The sequence below is a fragment of the Theropithecus gelada genome, chromosome 14, assembly GCF_003255815.1.
Source record: "Theropithecus gelada isolate Dixy chromosome 14, Tgel_1.0, whole genome shotgun sequence".
Classification (NCBI taxonomy): domain Eukaryota; kingdom Metazoa; phylum Chordata; class Mammalia; order Primates; family Cercopithecidae; genus Theropithecus; species Theropithecus gelada.
In genome coordinates, this window is record NC_037682.1 from 66,716,438 (window position 1) to 66,736,585 (window position 20,148).

General features: G+C 40.2%; 1 protein-coding gene across 2 annotated transcripts in view; it reads left to right on the top strand.

Moving 5' to 3' along the window:
• RNF169 (ring finger protein 169) overlaps positions 1-20,148 on the top strand; it is a 90,808-nt gene that overhangs the window by 23,108 nt on the left and 47,552 nt on the right. For both annotated transcript variants that reach the window (XM_025357371.1, XM_025357372.1), the window contains exon 2: positions 12,789-12,862. In XM_025357371.1, the coding sequence (XP_025213156.1) occupies positions 12,789-12,862 (74 nt within the window). The remainder of the gene's footprint in view (positions 1-12,788; positions 12,863-20,148) is intronic.

Here is a 20,148-nt window from a genome sequence, read left to right on the forward strand (position 1 = left end):
AAAAGGTTTTTTTTCTTTTTTTTTCTTTTTTTTTTTTTTTTTTTTTTTTTTTTTGTGACGGAGTCTCGCTCTGTCGTCCAGGCTGGAGTGGAGTGGCCGGATCTCAGCTCACTGCAAGCTCCGCCTCCCGGGTTTACGCCATTCTCCGGGTTTACGCCATTCTCCTGCCTCAGCCTCCCGAGTAGCTGGGACTACAGGCGCCCGCCACCTCGCCCGCCTAGTTGTTTTTTTTTTTTTTTTTGTTTTTTTTTTTTGTATTTTTTTGGTAGAGACGGGGTTTCACCGTGTTAGCCTGGATGGTCTCGATCTCCTGACCTCGTGATCCGCCCGTCTCGGCCTCCCAAAGTGCTGGGATTACAGGCTTGAGCCACCGCGCCCGGCCTCATGCCTTTACTTTTTATATTTTCTCTTTCTACAGCACCTCCCTTCTTCCTCATTGCTCATTCCCTCTTTAACCTACTAATCTCTAGTGACTGTTTCTATCATTCTTACACATTTACATATGATAACTTGATACGTTATCACGATTTTTTTTCCATTTGTGAGTTCTACGATTATGTCACTGTTTCTTTTTCCAGTATGTTATTGTTTCTGTGTTTAATGGTTTTTCATGTTTGAGATTATAAGGTATACTTAATCTGGTGATGTTGTGCCAAACCCCTGTCAGCTCCAGTGGGGATGGCACCAGGTTCAAGAGGCCAAAGAAGAGACTCAGCCAATAAACGCGACATGGAGTTTTCCTGGGGGCTTTACATACAGGGAGAGACTCCAGTGGTGGCAGGCTGGGTGAGAGAACTGCAGCCACTTTCAAAAGGCCTGCAGTTTCTATAGTATTTTTATGTAGCACCCTTTATCTAACAACCTCCACCTGGCCCCCTTCATTCAACTCAAAAGTCAGGACGTCTTATATGGCCCAGGTTCCACTGGACAGGGGCTCAGATGTTCCTCATAGAGAAGGAATGAATTTCTGAGTTGGCTACTCCCAGATTCCCTAGCTTGGAACACACATTCAGATGTGTCCACCATATTGGTTATTCTCAGGGTATGCTAAAGTTATTGCTATCAGGTGCATTTACCATGCAGATGACTTGCATCTTTCACTAACCTTAGCAGTTTCCCATCTTACGAAAGCAATACTGCATATTATTAAAAGTATACAGCTTTAGTGACTGAATAATAGTACAAGTATATGGTCTGTTCATAATTAGCCTAACCATTTCTCAGTATTGGATAGTTAGGTTATCCTTGATTTTTATTTTGCAATTGTTAACAATGTTGCAATGAAAATATTTTTATGTGAAAGTTTTGCTGTATTTCAGATAACTCTTAGATCAGTTCCTAGAAATTAAATTACTAGATCAAATGTTACATAGCATTTTATAAGTTCTTGTGTGGGCTGTGGCATTTCTGTTTGATTAGTACTTTGCCAAAGAACAGTTTAAAAACACAGTAGTAATTGGTGGTGTAAATTATAGAACCTAAGTAAGCAGCCTTAGAATTTGATATTAAATTTTATTAGCTTAGTTCAACTTTCTCTCTGTGTATTTCCTCTTGTTCCCAGGTAAACACTCTTTATATTGCCTATTGTAAATTGTTACTTGTCTTAGGCAAGGGGGTAGGTGAAAATTGCATTAGTTTTAAGACAGTTGGTACTTGGCTATCTATATTCTTGGAGAATCAGAAGGAGTAAACCAAAAAATAGATAAAATGGGAAACACTTTAGTTTGGTTTTATTTTTGTTTTATTTTTTGAGGGGGTTCAGTTGTAGCTGATACTATTTTCTTCTCAAAAAAAGTTATTTACGATAGTTTGGTTTTAGAGTATATTTGTTGTTCACTCCTGTATTTCTACCTTCCTACTTTTAAATGGTGCATTTATTTTAAACATTGAAGTTTCTCCTTTTACTTATTTCATTTGACAGTAGTTATTCAAGGTTTAGTGGATAGTATAAGCAGGTAAATTTGACTGGCTGATTTTTTTTTTGGAGATGGGGTTTCCCTACTTTCCCTGGGGTTGGCCTCAAACTCGCAGTCCTCCCACTCTAACATTCTGAGTAGCTGGGACTACAGGCATGTGCCACTGTGCCCTGCTAAGCAGGTAAATATGAGATTAATATGGATAATTGCCTCGTTTCTTGTGTATTTCTGCACTTAACATATGTTTCATTGTAAAAGATGTGCTTTGTTTCATTACCTTCCTTTTGCTGTTGTGCACCTCCACCTCTTGCAGTACTTAGGTATTTAGTTTTATAACTCTTTTGACATTCTATAGTTGTTTCACCCAAGTATGTTTTTGCTTTCCTTGTAAGGTTGTACATTTATTTAGGACTTGGATCCACCCACGTTCTGCTTTTTATTATGTCCCTTTCTTGACTCTCAAAGAATGCTCTCTACTTTTGTTTTCTTCCTCGCTGTTCATTCCGTCTTTACCCTCTTAATCTATGGTGACTACATCTTCAAATCTCATCTATCCAGCATTACTGCCCACCCACCCTATCCCAGTCCATTTGACACAACATAGTCATTTCTGCCTTTGCTTGTGAAGTTTCCTGTGCCAGATATGGCTTTTTCCTTGCTAGTACTTGTTCTTAATGCCCAACATAATTCACCTCCTCCAGGAAGGCTTGCCTTTAAGAATTCAGCCTCGATCCTTTTTCCTTTCCTCAGATTTACATATGTATGCACACTTGCCTTATGTGCATCATTTCATACTTTAAAAAATGGTGTTAATTTTTGGCTTGTAGTTTCATCATGAAAATCTTACATTCTCCACTGCTTATGAAGTATGTAGATTTTGCTTCTGTCTATGATGAAGTAGATTGTAGCAGACAAAAACTCCTGTTGAGAATAACTAGAAAAGCTTGATTTAAAAAAATCTATATGAAGGCATTGTAAGTTGCCAAGGCAGCCAGGATTTCAGACATTTGTGGATTCTTGGCAAAATGAGAGTGCAGCTATTAAGAGGCAAAAACGTCAGCAGTGCTTTCTTCATGAGACTGAGGATACAAAAATTGTAGTTCAGAGCTGCCAAGGCAACCAGAACCTGAGAGTCCAAGATCCCAAAGAGAAGAGATGTATAGCCTCCTGCCCCCTCCACCTACTTCCCCACTACCTAGCTCCCAAGGTGTTTGCTGATTGTTAACTGTGCAGGGTAAAAGGCTAAGAAGCCTCGCAGAAAGCTACTGAAAAGCAAGGCAGACTCTAACAGTTCTCCAGTGTTGAAGAGAAAAAGTTCATGATCTTTCAAGGAAGATAGGCTTGGAAAACACTGATCTCAGTTGGATCTTTGGAGGGCTACAAACTAGGGGAGAATGAGCTGTACAAACTTTATACTGCAGCCGGCTTTGAGTCAGCTCATGTCATGTTTGGATTGTGAAGTGATCTGCCCCCTCATTCTAACTTCCTATCAGAGAACATGGTGAATTCTCTGTGGGAATATAACATCACCAAGGGCTTTTACAGTTTTTCATACACAATGAATGACATTCTAACAAAAATTACAGGTAAACCCAGAGACCAGAACAGGAATAAAACCAGACAGTATAGAAATAGATCCATGTGTCTCCCCATCATCTAATTATTTAATCAGTCTTTATTTGAAGGACATTTAGGTTGTTCCTAGTCTTTAGTATGGTGAGTAATCAGCAGTGAACATTCTTGTATGTATATATTTGTACACATATATATCTTTAAGATAAAGCATAGCCTTGATAACTCTTGTCTTATGAAACTTTTTGTTCTCTGCCAACTTGATACAAAAGTGTTTTTAGTTTTTATTTTTCTATACTATGAACTGCTGGTGCATGTCCTTTATCCATTGTTGTATGGGGTTGTTAGGCTTATACATATATATAAGGCATAGTGGGTAAGTGCACAGATAGATGCTGGATCTAGATTGCTTGTGTTAAATCATAGCTCTTTCACTTATAGCAGTGGTAGCCTTAGCAAGTTAAACTCTTTGTACCTCAGTGTCCTCATCTGTAAAATGCGGATAACCATAGCACCTTCCCATAGAGTCATTATGAAGTTGAGTTAGTTAATATTCAGGGCTTAGAAATGGACCTGGCATGCTACATAACTGCCAGCCACTGTAATGATGCTGCTGGTGGTGATAGAGATGGAAATTAACCTTTTATTATATGTGTGGCAAATACTTTTTCTAAGTTCATCTTTTGGCTTTGTTTTATTATCTTATGCTTTGTACAAATTTAAACTGAGTTTTAAGGATGAGTTGTTTTTAGCTTCCTGTGAAGCGACTGTGGAGAGTTAAGTGTGGAAAGTGAGGGCATTTCAGGCAGAGGCATAGAGGCAGAAATAGCATGGTTTAGGGCAAGAACCATAGTTGTTGATGGAATGTAAAATAGGCAGGGAATGAAGTGGTATGAAGATGAAGAGGTAGGCAGATCCACGTCATATAGATCGGGGTCCCCAACCCCTGGGCTGCGGACTGGTACCGGTCCATGGCCTATTGGGAACATGGCCACATAGCAAATGAGTGGCAGCATTAGATTCTCATAGGAGCATGAACCCTCTTGTGAACTGTGCATGCAAGGGATCTAGGTAGGCTGTGCTGTCCTATGACAAGCTAATACCTGATGATCTGAGGTGGAACAGTTTCATCTCGAAACCATCTGCTCCCCCCACAACCCCTACACCAGTCAGTGGAAAAACTGTCTTCCAGAAAACTGGTCCCTTGTGCCAAAAAAGCTGGGGACCACTGATATGGATGGCCCCTTATGTCATGTTGAAATATAAGTGGTATAGCATCAACTCTTGTGATTACAGAAATTATCTGTATGTTTAAAGAAAACACATTAGTCCTCAGTTAACCATTTTATAACAGATATTAGTATAACTATATTATATGTAATTATGTATTTGTATAGTGCTAAATAATTTGGCAAACAACAGTTTACAAGCTTTTGAATTCAACATTAATTTAATCTTGTCTATAGTTCTGATATATGGTTGTATTATTACCAAGTTACACATGAGAAAATTCATGTGCAAAGAGTTTGTTTTTTTTTCAATTTGTTCAAAGACAAGTAGCTAGTACGTGGGACTATTCAAATGAGTATCTTGGACTTGGGACTCAGTAAGTCCAAAATTCTTTTTCATTCTGCTGCACTCATAGAAAATGAATGTACAGGGGTAAAAACTCACGCATACTCAGGTACCAAGGGATGCTTTCCTTTGGATTTGAGAGTTTTGGGGACAGCATCTTCCCATCACAGTTGAGTGAGGTTGTTTTTTTAATTTTGCATTGAGTGTGAATGCTTTGACAATGACACTTCATTCCTGATGGTTTGATGCAATTAGCAACATGCCTGTCTTGTAGTTTGTTTTGTTTGTTTACCTTTATTAATAAGCAGTCACTCTGACCAAGTGAAAATCCTTTTTCAGGAAGGATCTTCAGGGAACTATAGCTGTTCCTATAATTCACATAAGATTCATTTTAGGTCACTGGCCGCAGGCGCATGTCATTCTTAAGGCATCGTATCCTTAGAGAGTTTCTCTTCCTGTTAAGCATAGTAATAGTCAAAGGATAGGCATTAAGAAAGTACTTCAACCGTTAGATTCATTTATGAATGCTAAGATATTCAGTATGTCAGTGACACCTGAAGTAGTTTCCAGTATTTCTGTTCTGTGAGGTGAAGGAAGGGTGAATTGTTGTTTCTGTGCTGCCAAACACTTAAAAATCCCTGTAAAAGCTGGTAGAAGGATTGCTAGATTTGTGACTAACTCCTTTGGACTGAGGAAGATGATGTTGCGTTTTCTGGTTCTGACTTGACATCTTGTTGCTCTGCTTTTGTCGTGGGGTAGTATTGCTGTCATTTCACCCACAATTTCCTCTTTTGGGGTGGAGGAAGCTGACATGTGACACCAGGAAGGAAAGGGAAGTAAAGAGAAAATTAAGAAAAGTAAAGTCTCACATCGGCAGTAACAATTGTTTTATTGTATGTCATTGTTCTTTCTTTATTAAAAATCCAGGAAACTGAAAGCTTCATAATAACTGTCTTGGCATAATTGATACTGTTGAATGCATACATGTTCTCCATTCACCTTTAAGATATGTTATGAGACTTTGATTTAAAAGGGGCAGATCTTCATTTTTCTGGCCTTTTCCCGGTTCCTTTCTCATAATTGTCCAGGTGGATTGAAACACCACATTTCACAAGGCTTCAAAGAAGTTATTTTGATGTTATACATGCTCTTAATGTAAGTTTGAAATTCTAATAGCATTTTACCTATAATATTATACTTTAATGGAGATTTTTAAAATTTAGAGAACCATACTGAGTAGGAAATAAAAGTGAATTCAAAGTATTGTTACTGAATCACTAACTTTAGAAGTTATCTGATGTGTTGCCTTCATCTCTGAGATTGAAACTGTGATCTAAAGAGATTTTCAGTTCATGACATGTGTTGTATGTGTGTGTTGGGAGGTCTCCAAGACCACCCACAGGTTCATTGATTTGCTCAGGGGACTTAAAGGACTCAATATGTAGTTGTATTCTCTGCTATGATTTATTACAGTGAAAAGACACCGAGCAAAATCAGTAGAGGGAGAAGGCGTGTGGGACAAAGTCTGGGGAAAACCAATTACAAGCTTCTGAAGTCCCCTCTCAGTGGAGGCACACAAGGTGTGCTTAATACCCTAGCGAGGAGTTGTGACAACGTGTGAAATGTTCCCAACCAGGGAAACTCGTTAGAGACTTAGTGACTAGGGTTTGTATTAGCTGATCACATAGGCACCCTCTACCTAGCACATGCCAGAATTTCCCCACAGAAAAGCAGATGTTTGGCATAATTATATTGTTTCTGTAGTTTAGGTACAGTGAACAACTCATCAGTTAAGGAGGGTGGGAACCCTCCTGACATCCAAGTTTCTAGGCACCAGCCAAGGGCAAGCCTTGGAAGCAGACCTTTTTAAGGATAGATATCTTCTCCCACTGACATGTTAGAAAGAAAGAAAAGGATAGACAGGCCTGCCGTGTCAACGCTTTTCTGCTCTGTGTGTATGTGTACATGTGTGCACTTGTGCATATGCATGCATGCAACATTTAGCATAGAGTGTGCTTTTCATTAAACGTTGGCTGTTTTTACTTATTTATTATGGGGATTTTTCATTGGTTACTACTACTGTTACTTTTAATTGTGGTCTTCTGCATTCCTGTGAGATAGCTTGGCCTGCATTTTGATCCCCATTTGACAGACAGGAAGACTAAGGCAAAGAGAGGCTTCAACGTGTGTGTGTGTGTGTGTGTGTGTGTGTGTGTATAAAATATAAAATTTCCCAAGGCACCATTTAAGTTTTGACATTTCTAAATACTGTCACTTAATTGACAGAGCAGGTATCTGAACCTAATGTTATGTTCTTTTTGCAAACCCATAAAGGCGAGGATTTTTTTTTTCCATCTTAGCATTTTTAGAGGGTACTGCTAAAATAGAACATAGGATTAAATGTTTAAGTTAATATCACTTTGGACCAATTCACAACCTTTTATGCTTAACTGTTTTAGTATTCAAGAAGTACTTTACTTTCTATGTAATTTTTGAGCTTTTGGGCATGGTGTCATTTACCGTAGCACAGTCCTGTTGGGGCAAAAAATGATCCTTAAAGCATTAAACATTGTTCATCTTAATCCAACTAAACTGATTAATATCAGTACTAATTTTGGTGAATATAAACTGGTACCCTACCTCTACCCCTGCCCGTACCTTTTGCAGTCAAATAAGCCAGAGGAATACTAAGATTTCAGTCATTATGCTGAGTTCCTCCTTGATCTTATATGAACTTTGAGATTTTTAAATAAATATCCCAAAGTGAATTTAACTTCATGTAATATATCTAGCAAAGTAGTTGGAACATTATCTTTGTTTCTTTTCTTTTTTTTTTTTTTTGAGATGGAGTCTCGTTCTGTGGCCCAGGCTGGAATGCAGTGGTGCAATCTCGGCTCACTGCAAGCTCCGCCTCCCGGGTTCACGCCATTCTCCTGCCTCAGCCTCCCTAGTAGCTGGGACTACAGGCACCCGCCACCACGCCTGGCTAATTTTTGTATTTTTAGTAGGGACGGGGTTTCACCGTGTTAGCCAGGATGGTCTTGATCTCCTGACCTTGTGATCTGCCCGCCTCGGCCTCTCAAAGTGCTGGGATTACAGGCGTGAGCCACCGCGCCCGGCCTGTTTCTTCTGTTTTTTTAAGAGTTGAAGTCTTGTTCTGTTGCCCAGTCTGGAGTGCAGGGGCACAGTCATGGCTCACTACAGCCTCAAACTCCTGGGCTCAAGCAGTCCTTCTGCCACAGCCTCCTGAGTAGCTGGAACTATAGGTGTGCACCATCATGCCTTGCTAATTGTTGGGTTTTTGTTGTTGTTGTTTAATTTTTGTTTGTTTTTTGCAGAGATGAGGTCTCTGTGTGTTGCTCAGGCTGGTTTCAAACATCTGACCTCGAGAGATCCTCCCTCCTTAGCTTCCCAAATTGCTGGAATTATAGGCATGAGCCACCACACCTGGAGATTGTCTTTGTTTCATATAGATTGTACTTGCAAGTAAGTTGAACCAAACCACAATTTAAAGAATGCTGTCCCAACAATACCAGAGAGAATTTTATACTTAGTAAATTCTGCTGCATGCCACTCTACTGGCTGAAATAGTTTGCAAAGTGTTTTTACTCTTATTGCACTCATCTGATCCTTATAATAGCCTGTGATGATAGGTATTCTGATTTTACAGAAGAGGAAGTTGAGACTGACTTATCCAAGGCTCTGAACCTTCTAAGTTGGAGATCAGGCTTACTGTGTAAAAAATGAAGATGTTAAGCTCTTGAGACATTTTGTGCTAAATATCAGTGAAGTATTTTAGAGAAAGCAAATTCTCCAACAGTAAGTGAAAATTACCATTTCTAACAGACTATTGCTAAAATATTTTTGGTTTCTTGTGTTGGATAGTATGCTTATTTATAAGCCTGAATAAGATTATGCTCCTTATGTTGCTTCTCAAATAAAAATAAAGATTTATAATTTTTAAAAAGTAGATCTGAGAAGAATCTTATGCATTCTACCAGAAGAAAATGTGATGGAATTTGTTTTTGTATCTTGGCCTAAAGGAAAGTCTGTCCAAATATAATGAAAAATGCAAAAGCCATAAAAGAAAAGTTTGATTAATATAACTACATAAAAATAACCACTATAAACAAAGTCAACACAAGAGATAAACCGGGAAAAGTATTGCTAGTCATGTAATATAAAGCTAATTTTTCTTAACAAATCAAGAAGAAAATGTTAGTATAAGTAGGAGTAAGGAAATGCATATGCATTTCATATCAAAAGAAATGCAGATTACTCTTAACCATATAGAAATACTCAATTTCACTCATAAAATATAAGCATATAAAATGCAAAATTTCATCTGTTAGATTAGCAAAGCTAAAAGGTTTCAGCACTCATGGTGTTGGAAAAGATATGAGTAGATTGGCTTCTTGGGAGGCTCAAGGCAGGAGGATCTCTTGAAGCCGGGAGTTTGAGGCCATAGGTCACTATGATTGTACCTGTGAATAGCCACTGCACTCCCTCCTGGGCAACACTGCGAGGCCTCATCTCTAAAAAAAGTGAAAAGGAGGTGTGAGGAAATGGCACTCCCATGCATTGCTGGTGGGACTGTAAATTGATACAGGCTTCATGACAGAGGGGCAATTTGGTGTTACTTCTCAAAAAGCACATATCCTTTGACCCAGGGATTCTGATTCTAGCAGTTTATCCTATGGATACACCTGCACTCATGTAAAATGATATACATGCAAGATATTCATTACAGCATTCTTTTAATAGTCTGGAGATTTAAACTCACCTTGTTGTCTGTATTTAGAACTTTTTATTCTTAATACAATTTTATCTTCTCTCTTTTTTTCTTAATCAGTTTTACTAGAGACTGGTTTGTTGGTTATTTCAAGGTACCATGTAAAAAACTGAATCAGCTAGGGTTGTTGCAATCGACAGAAATCTACTCTGGCAAATTGAATCAGAAAAGGAACTTATTGAAAAAGAGTATTAGGTAGCCCAGAATTACCACCTTGGTAGCTAGAAAACTAGGCTGGGAAAATGGCATCCAGGATCAAAGAGTAATACAAATTCTTTGAAATTTTTTGAAGCATCTTTATGACCTAATGTATCATCAGTATTTTAAATTGTTTGCCTTAAGAGGTATATATTCTATTCATTGGGGGTTTAATATATACATAAACATACACACGCACACACACATATATATACACACACACGACCACATTAATTTTATTGTTCAATTTTTCTATGTAAACCTTTTGGTCTGCCTGATCCATTTCGTTTTGTTTTGTTTTGTTTTGTTTTCTGAAATGGAGTCTCACTGTGTCACCCGGGCTGGAGTACAGTGGCATGATCTCGACTCACTGCAACTTCCGCCTCCTGGGTTCAAGTGATTGTCCTGCCTCAAGCCTCCTGAGTAGCTGGGATTACAGGTGCCCACCACCACACCCAGCTAATTTTTTTGTATTTTTAGTAGAGCTGGGGTTTCACCATGTTGACCAGGCTGGTTTTGAACTCCTGGCCTCAAGTGATCTGCCTACCTCGGCCTCCCAAAGTGCTTGGATTACAGGTATGTGCTTGGCCTGATCTATCTGTTTTTAATTGCAGTGTGTTAAAATATTTCTTACATTAATTTTTGATTAATTTCTCTATATAGTCATTAATTTTTACTGTGTTGTAGGTTCATACAGGTTTTATCATTGTTACATCTTCTTGATGGGTTGCTCTTGTTTTAAAAGAGATAGTAAGGAAGATTTTATTCAAGGAGGGCCACTACAATGGGGTTTGTAAAAGGGGAGAGAGTCAGCTCAGCTCTAGATGGGTTACCTTTTGAATCTTTTTGTATTTCCTTCTTGATTCCTGTTAAAGCTTTTCTCCCTGCTTCGCCATGCACTAGCTCTGTAACCTTGGGGTAAGTCATTTAATCCCTCAGTTTTCTTATTGTAAAATGGGCATAATACCTACCTTATCAAGTTTCTGTGAAAATTCACTGAGAAAAAAATGTGTATTTACATTAATATACATGTAGTAGGTTTTCAGTAAATGGATGTAAACTACTCACTTGCCTTAAGGCTTTCCATCCCTTTATTTTTATTTTTTTAAGCATCTAATTTTAACACTATTTGCCTATAATTCTGAATGTGCTTAAGGGACTAAAATAATCATCAGGACTTTTTTATTTTTGAGACAGGGTCTTGTTCTGTTGCCCAGGCTGGAGTGCGGTGGCATGATCTCAGCTCACTGCAGCCTCAACCTCCTGGCCTCAAGTGATCCTCCCACCTCGGCCTCCCAAGTAGCTGGGACTACAGGCACATGCTACCACACCTGGCTCATTTTTTATTTTTTGTAGAGACAGGGTCTTACTATGTTGCCCAGGACTTCTTTTTCAAGTGGGTGAAGGTGATGGAATGTTTGCCTCCCGAACCTAGGGTCTAATAATTCTGTAGTGGTTGGAAAAGGTTTATGTTACTGTTTTCTGTATTTGCTTTAGGTCCAATGTTTCTATCTAAATATCTTCTGCATTACTCAGTATACTAATTAAGAGTCTTTCTAAAATAGTTGATTCCTGTGTGAGGGAAATGCAGGGAAAAAAATAAGATAGTTGAGACAACTGAAAAAGGACAAAAGGCAACTTTCTGGGGAGACTGCTTTTCTATAATGAATATTTATCAACCTCAGTAGGATGCAGAGTTATTAAGTCTTTAAAATTAATATATATTTAGACCACCAAATATACATTGAGGGTATAAAGAAGTGTCATGTACATTTAAGGAGACAGAAGTGTATACTTTCCTCCACCTTTTTGATAGTATTTAAGACTTATTTATTCTGTTCTTAGCTTTGATTTTTATCATTTATTTATATAACCCACATGTATTGTGCCTCTTATGGGTCTGACATCTTGGATTTAAAAATACATAGAAAGAAGGGGAAAAGACAGAATTTCAGTTGAGAAAACAGCATAAACAGTTTTAAAAGACCGTATGGCATGTATATGTTGTGACAAGACAGTCAAGGGTTGAGCTGCACAGTACTTTAGAAAGATAAAGTTGTGGTCAGTCTCTGAAGAATCTTGAATGATGTTGAAAAGTTTTGACTTTATTCTATAGGCCAGTCAAAATCACTGAAGGCTTTGAGGATAAAAACAAATCAAGTTATATACTGAAAATATACACAAGATTAGATGCAAGTTTTTACAGGAAAATACTTTGGCAGTGTTGAGAAAGAAATGGAAAAATACAGTATTATGAATAAAACTCCAGCTTATTTTAAATGCCACTCAGTAACATTGAACTCAAGAGCTTTAAATGTTGTTTTTCCTTGAGATCTTTTAACATGTTACTTTATTAGTTAGACCCTTCTAGACAACCATATATATCCTATACTTGTTTTTCCCCATAGCACTTAGTACAGCAGCGCGTGCGCGCGCACACACACACACACACACACACACACACACGCTTGTTTGTTTGCTGTCTGTTTCCTTCCACAAGATTATGAGCTGCATGAGAACAAGGACTTTATTGTGCAGTGCTGCTCCTCAGTGCTTAGAACGGTGCCTGATTTGTCACCTTTGATAAATATTTGTTAAGTGAAAGAATGCATATTCAAATTGAGATGACCACAGTTTCTAATGTGATTTATAGTATAGGGGCAGCAGTAGGACAAGATTCTGGTTCCTTCCTAGAAAGTCCTGTTAAAAAGTATTTTCTTTTCCCTTTCTTTCAGACTTTATATTCAGAGCACCAATCAAATTAAGCAAGCCTGGGGAACTTCATGAGGAATATGAAAGCTTGAGAAAGGTATAGTATTATCATGTCATTAATTTTCTTAAAGTAGATTGAAATAATGACATTGAAGAATGCTTAGTGGGAATCTGGATTTATCAGGTTTTAAAAAATTTATAATGCAGAGCCTTTCTGCACACTACCTTGTACCAGCCTAGTTAGATTTGGAGCTATAATGGAAGTAGAGTAAACCTTAACCCAAGATTGCCTTTCTATTTGTCTTTTCAAAGATGAAGATATAGTTCACAGAGTCTGTCACATGCCAGCTGCAGTAACTGGCCACCAGAGAGAGGTATTCTTGGTACTTTTAATAGGTGCCCTTGCTAATAATTGCTTGTATTATTTTTCTTTATCTCGCAAGGTTCTTCTAATTACGTGTAGCTGGTGTTATCCGTTATTGCTCACTCTATTAAATACTCCAAAAGAACTGTCATGTAGGTCAGTAAGGGGATAGTGAAATAATTTCCTAGTTAGAAAACATTTGCCATTAGGAAAGCTTTTATCTGTGTCCATATCATCTTATTTATGATGTTTTCAAACTAATTGTCTGGGAATCACCTAGAGAATTAAGAAGTGAAAAAGGTTGGTAATAAGAAGTATGTTGCTAGATGTGTGTCATTCTTTCCCAGCCCTCTCCCTGCACCATCATTCCTCACTCAGCTTTATAATTGATTAATCATTCTACATGTGAGCATCTAATATTTTGTAAATGTAAGTGATCCACTTAATCTGGATCAAGCATCATCATAAGATAGAGGTGAGACAATAATGCTATTGTCACAGGATCCTTGGGGTGTTGCTTTGCCAGCTGGAAACCTCTGTGGCTGGTGGTGCCTTTGCCCAAGTTTTACTTGGGCCTACTGGGCTCATTCTGCCTGCTCGTTCTGCCAGGCTGTGCTCAGCTCGCACTACCAGCCTGGATCCCATGCCTGCCAAAGGCGAGCCAGGTGCAGAGGGGAGGGGTGCGTGAGCAAGCGAGCATGGGGTCCAGCTGCTGTGCACAGCCAGGCATACTGGCTGCGACTGGGTAGGGAGCTCCAGGTGCTGGCATGGGCACTGTCTCCTGTGAGGCTGTGGCTGGACCAGGCCTACTGCAAGCAGCTTCCACTGCTGGCACTGAGGAACGTGGTGGTGCCCGGAAGCTTGGAGATGCCAGGAACCACAGAGCCCCAAAGAGGGTGTCATAGCCCTGGCTCGGGAGCACCTCGGTCTGGGCTCCCTGAAGGGCTGCAGCTCTTCTCTCTTTTCTCGTTGCCCGCAACATGGTGAGTGAGGGACGTGTTTCAGCCATTTGTGTTACAGCTCTTTCTGTCCCGGTCCCAAGTTCTCGTCCCACGTCCAGAAAGAATGAGGTACGTGGACAACTGGAGGGTGAGTACGGTGAAGAGAAGCTTTATTGAGTGACAGTACAGCTCTCAAGAGACTGAGGTGGGTAGCTCCTTTCCACAGGCAGGTCATCCGGACATCTACTCAGCACTCAGCTGAGAGGAGATCCACAGTGGGCAGCTCCCCTACACAGGCAGGTCATCCCCATGTCTGGCTGAATCCAGGGCTTTTATGGGCTTCAGGGGGGAGGAAGTGCATACTGATTGGTCCATTGGCAGGCCTGGAAAAAGCACTGTAAGTTCTCACTCCAGTCTGCAGAACTGGCAGCCCAACCCCCGGCTTCAGGTCATCCCCAACTTGAAGGTGGATCCACCCCTTTCTGCCCAAGAGCCTATCTACGTCCTGCCACCATCACCCTGCCCTGTACAGTACCCACAGTGCCCAGGCTGTGCCACAGGGCATTTGCAGGCCTGTGCCAACCTGCTCTCAGCACTCCCACAGCCTTCCTCCTGTCCTCTGGGGTGCCCAAAGTCCAGAGGGGGCCGAGATGGCAGGGCACTGGCATGTCAGCACCATCCCGAGTCTGCTCCCACCCAGCCAGGTAGTGACAGTGCCTGGGCTCAGTCACAGCTTTCCTTTGAAATTGGCATGGGTGCTGGGAGTGGGGAGAGGCCAGGCAGTGGGAGCAGGCACTTCTGAGCCTGTAGGGGTAGGGGATGGGGTTGGGAGCTTCCAAGAGTACAGGGATGCCTGCAGCCATGGCTGGGTGGCTGCAGCTACACCTGGCATGGCAGAGATCCCGCCCCTTCAACTTGAAAGTGGGCATGGCTCCTACCTGTTCCTGGCTCCCACTGACTCCTTCCGGCTCCGTGGAGCGTACAGTCCCAGCTGTGTCTTTCCCACTGCAGCTGGCATCTTCACAGTGCCCACTCCAGGCAGGCCGCTGCTGCCATCACTATTGTGGTGTTTTTCACTGAATGAAAAATCAGTGTTTAACAAGGTCATTTAAAGAGAAAAGATAATAGGAAACTGTGGCTAGTTACTGTATGTTCTTTGATCTTTGCCTGTAAATGAGGGTGTCAAATGTTGACTTGGATCGTCATGCTTCATTTATATTGGCATTGTGAGGTTTTTGTCTCTTTTAAAACTACTTACAAAGTTTTTTTTCTGTTGAAAAAGAAATTATTTTCAGGGACCACATAAAAAGAACAGGTTCTTAAATAAAATTTCAGAATGTGCACATACAATATTTACTTCTAATATATCTTTTTAAACATTTTGAAAATGTGGAAATTTTGAAGCTGTCAGTTTGAAGGTAATCTTAAAGAAAACAAGGAGTAGGAGGTAGAAAAAGGAGGTAAAGCAAAAGACATAGTAAGAGTAGGGTTGTTTTTTTTTTCTTTTTTGAGACAGAGTCTTGCTCTGTTACCCAGGCTGGAGTACAGTGGCGCGATCTTGGCTCACCACAACCTCTGCCTCCTAGGTTCAAGCGATTCTCCTGCCTCCACCTCCCAAAGTGCTGGGATTACAGGTATGAGCCACCATGCCTGGCAAGAGTAGGGGTTTTTATAAACCTTGGGAGAGAGAAGGAAACCTTGAGGAACTGTGATTTATGTTCCTGTTAGAGGAGAGGTATGGGACAGTGGTTTTAAAAGGGGCTGATGCCATAATGTTTTTGAGTGGAGCTAGGATAATCTCATCCTGTATAAACTGGATTGGATTTGAGAAATACTCATCTATATCATTTGGCTTAAATAAAGGTTAGTTACTGGTCCCTCTCACCCACCCCGAGTACCCAAGTTATCCTGCATCCATTGTACAACTTGGAAAATGGAAGTCTAAGCCATAACATCAAAAGGCACTAGTATGGCATATCCATACAATGGCATACTATTCAGCAATAAAAAGGAGTGAACCACTGATACATGCTACCACATGGATGAACCTCAAAAAGATGGTAAGTGAAAGAGGGCAGATATAAGAGATTATATATTGTTATTCCATTTATAGAAAATGACCAGAATAGACAAATAGTAGCAACAGATAGGTTAGTGGTCCATTGGGATAGGGTGTGAGAACAGGGATTAACAGTAAATGGGAGTGAAGGATTTTATTGAAGTGACATAATGATTTCTAAAACAGATCTCAGTAGATCTTCAAAAGTTTCTGCTGAGCAAAGGAAGATAAGTGGAAATTAATTCTATACAACTCATTATTACTAATTTGATGTGTGATATGCTACTAATATACTTTTCACTTAGTATATGCTATTACTTTAAGTGACAGTAAAAACCTTTATAAAGGCTGTAAAAAGTTAACAAGAATTTTTATTCCCCTAATTCTAGTTCTTTTAAAAGGTATTACTTTATTTAAAAATCCTAGATTCTATTACCTGTGGGAGATTTGGGAACAAACCAGGCTGGGGTAAGGGACTACTGTAGAACAGTACTGAACCAAGACCGAGGGGCCTACTGAGGACAGGGAGCTGTGTTCTTAACATCCTTTCTAGCCAGAGGCTTTTGAGTTAGTATGCTTACTGAGGTCACTATGAGTTTCTAAATATTATCATTCTGTGAATAGGCATATATTTCTAAATATATTTAGATTTTTTTTCTTTCTGCATGTGTTGTAGTTAATTGTCGTTTTTTAACATAAGAAAAATAACGCAAAAATAATCAGAGCAAAATGTGAAAGTCCCGTTTTACCTTTCTTCCCACTGTCCTTCCCAGAAGTACCTAGAATCAAGTTTAGTGTTTATCTTAGACCCCTTATATGCTTACCTGTGCATGCAGACACATACATATACTTTAGTCTTCTGTATAAATGAGATCATGATATATATTCATTGGTTAATGAAATATCGTGCCACTAGTATGTACTGAAGCACTGGGGATATCACAAACTGCCCTAGGTACTAGGGAGGCTGGGAAGCATATGTTTTAGCTGGGAACATTAACTTCCTAAGTAAAATCAGAGTTCTCTTAGTAAGGAAGGAGAAAATGGATATTGGGTTGGCAACTAGCTGCCTCTGTCTCCTGGGACAACAATGGAAATAAGACTGGTTAGGACACTTTGAGAGTAAGCAGTATGTTGGGTTTAACTGGGGTTGTGATTTTGTCAGAAGTAAGATGGAGAGATGCGGTAGATGGACGGGGAGGTGTATACAAGGAAGTTGTTACAGTTTTGGATGATGGATCTAGGTTAAGGGGAAAATTGAGTACATAAAGGATGTGATGGACAGTGAAAGAGTTGTAGGGTCAATGGATTGGAAACTTTGATGGTGAAAATTGTAAAAGTAGGATTGCTAGCATATATAAATAAAGCTGGAAAGCTAGGAAGTGGTGGTCCCAATATAAAAGGCTTAAATGTGAGCCTTGGGAGATAGTTTAGTTATGGATATCACAATTTAGGGTATGACTATGGAGTAGATAGCTGAAATAAGATGGAGAAAAAGATGTATTTAAAGAGGAGGTGAAGGAACTGAGAGAGTATACCAATATTGAGACCTTCAGGAATGATCACTGGAGTAGTTGGAGAGAAGTTAAAATTTAAGTGCCAAGTTTTTCTGTGAATGAAGGAGAGTGACAGAGAGGGGTCATGAGTGTTACAGTTTAAGGCTAAATACTTCAAAGAAGCTAGGTTGTTCGTTCGTTCGTTTGTTTGAAGGGAGAGATTCTCTCTCTGTTACTTAGCCTGGAGCACAGTGGTGGGATCATAGCTCATTGCTGACTTGGATCCTGGGCTCTAAGTGATCCACTTGCATCAGCCTCCTGAGTAGCTGGAAGTATAGGAGCACACCACCATGCCTGGCTACATGAAAAGTTTTTATATCTGTAGAGATGAGGGTCTTGCTGTATTGTCCAGGCTGGTCTTGAACTGCTGAGCTCAACCAGTCCTCCTGCCTCTACCTCCCAAAGTGTCAGGATAACAGGTGTGAGCCACCACACTTGGCCGGAGGGAAGGATTTTTGAGAAATAATACAATATATTTGGTGACTTGCTTTCTTCCACTGAACAGCATTTTTTGGGGGGGAGAGGGTGGTGTGTGTGTTTTTAATATAGGTACTTTTCTTTCTTTTTTTTTTTTTTTTTTTTGAGACAAGGTCTCACTCTATCACCCAGGCCGGAGTGCAATGGTGTGATCTCAGCTCACCGCAACTTTTGTTTCCTGGGCTCAAGCGATCCTCCCATCTTAGCCTCCCAAGTAGCTGAGATGACAGGCACATGCCACCATGCCCAGTGTGTTGCCCAGGCTGGACTTGAACTTCTGGGCTCAAGCAATCCTCCCTCCTGGGCCTCCTAAAGTGTTGGGATTACAGGCCCAGTCTGTTTCCCCCAGTTTTAAAGGAATGCTGTGCTGAGCACCCACGAACATATGTGGGCAAATACAATCCCTTCAATTAAATTCCTAGAAGTGAAAGTGGGAAATGGTAAGAGGCTGGGCACAGTGGCTCATGTCTGTAATCCCAACACTTTGGGATACTGAGGCAGGAGGATCCCTTGAGCCCAGGAGTTTGAGACCAGCCTGAGCAATATAGTGGGACCCCATCTCTACAAAAAAATAAGTTAGTTGGACATGGTGGCACGTGCCTGTAGTCCTAGCTACTCGGGAGGCTGAGGCAGGAAGATTGCTTGAGCCCAGGAGGTCGAGGCTGAAGTGAGCTGTGATTGCATCACGGCACTCCATCCTGGGTGACAGAGTAAGACTCTGTCTTAGAAATAAATAAATAAATAAATAAATAAAGCAGACATGGTTTTGTTGGATAACAATTTGCCTTTTATTTTTTATTTATTTTTATTATCATACTTTAAGTTCTAGGGTACATGTGGATAACGTGCAGGTTTGTTACATATGTATACTTGTGCCATGTTGGCGTGCTGCACCCATCAACTCGTCAGCACCCATCAACTCGTCATTTACATCGGGTATAACTCCCAATGCAATCCCTCCCCCCTCCCCCCTCCCCGTGATAGGCCCCGGTGTATGGTGTTCCCCTTCCTGAGTCCAAGTGATCTCATTGTTCAGTTCCCACCTATGAGTGAGAACATGCGGTGTTTGGTTTTCTGCTCTTGCAACAGTTTGCTGAGAATGATGGTTTCCAGCTGCATCCATGTCCCTACAAAGGACACAAACTCATCCTTTTTTATGGCTGCACAGTATTCTATGGTGTATATGTGCCACATTTTCTTAATCCAGTCTGTCACTGATGGACATTTGGGTTGATTCCAAGTCTTTGCTATTGTGAATAGTGCCGCAATAAACATACGTGTGCATGTGTCTTTATAGCAGCATGATTTATAATCCTTTGGGTATATACCCAGTAATGGGATGGCTAGGTCATATGGTACTTCTAGTTCTAGATCCTTGAGGAATCGCCATACTGTTTTCCATAATGGTTGAACTAGTTTACAATCCCACCAACAGTGTAAAAGTGTTCCTGTTTCTCCACATCCTCTCCAGCACCTGTTGTTTCCTGACTTTTTAATGATTGCCATTCTAACTGGTGTGAGATGGTATCTCACTGTGGTTTTGATTTGCATTTCTCTGATGGCCAGTGATGATGAGCATTTTTTCATGTGTCTGTTGGCTGTATGAATGTCTTCTTTTGAGAACTGTCTGTTCATATCCTTTGCCCACTTTTTGATGGGGTAGTTTGTTTTTTTCCTGTAAATTTGAGTTCTTTGTAGGTTCTGGATATTAGCCCTTTGTCAGATGAGTAGATTGCAAAAATTTTCTCCCATTCTGTAGGTTGCCTGTTCACTCTGATGGTAGTTTCTTTTGCTCTGCAGAAGCTCTTTAGTTTAATGAGATCCCATTTGTCAATTTTGGCTTTTGTTGCCATTGCTTTTGGTGTTTTAGACGTGAAGTCCTTGCCCATGCCTATGTCCTAAATGGTATTACCTAGGTTTTCTTCTAGGGTTTTTATGGTATTAGGTCTAACATTTAAGTCTCTAATCCATCTTGAATTAATTTTC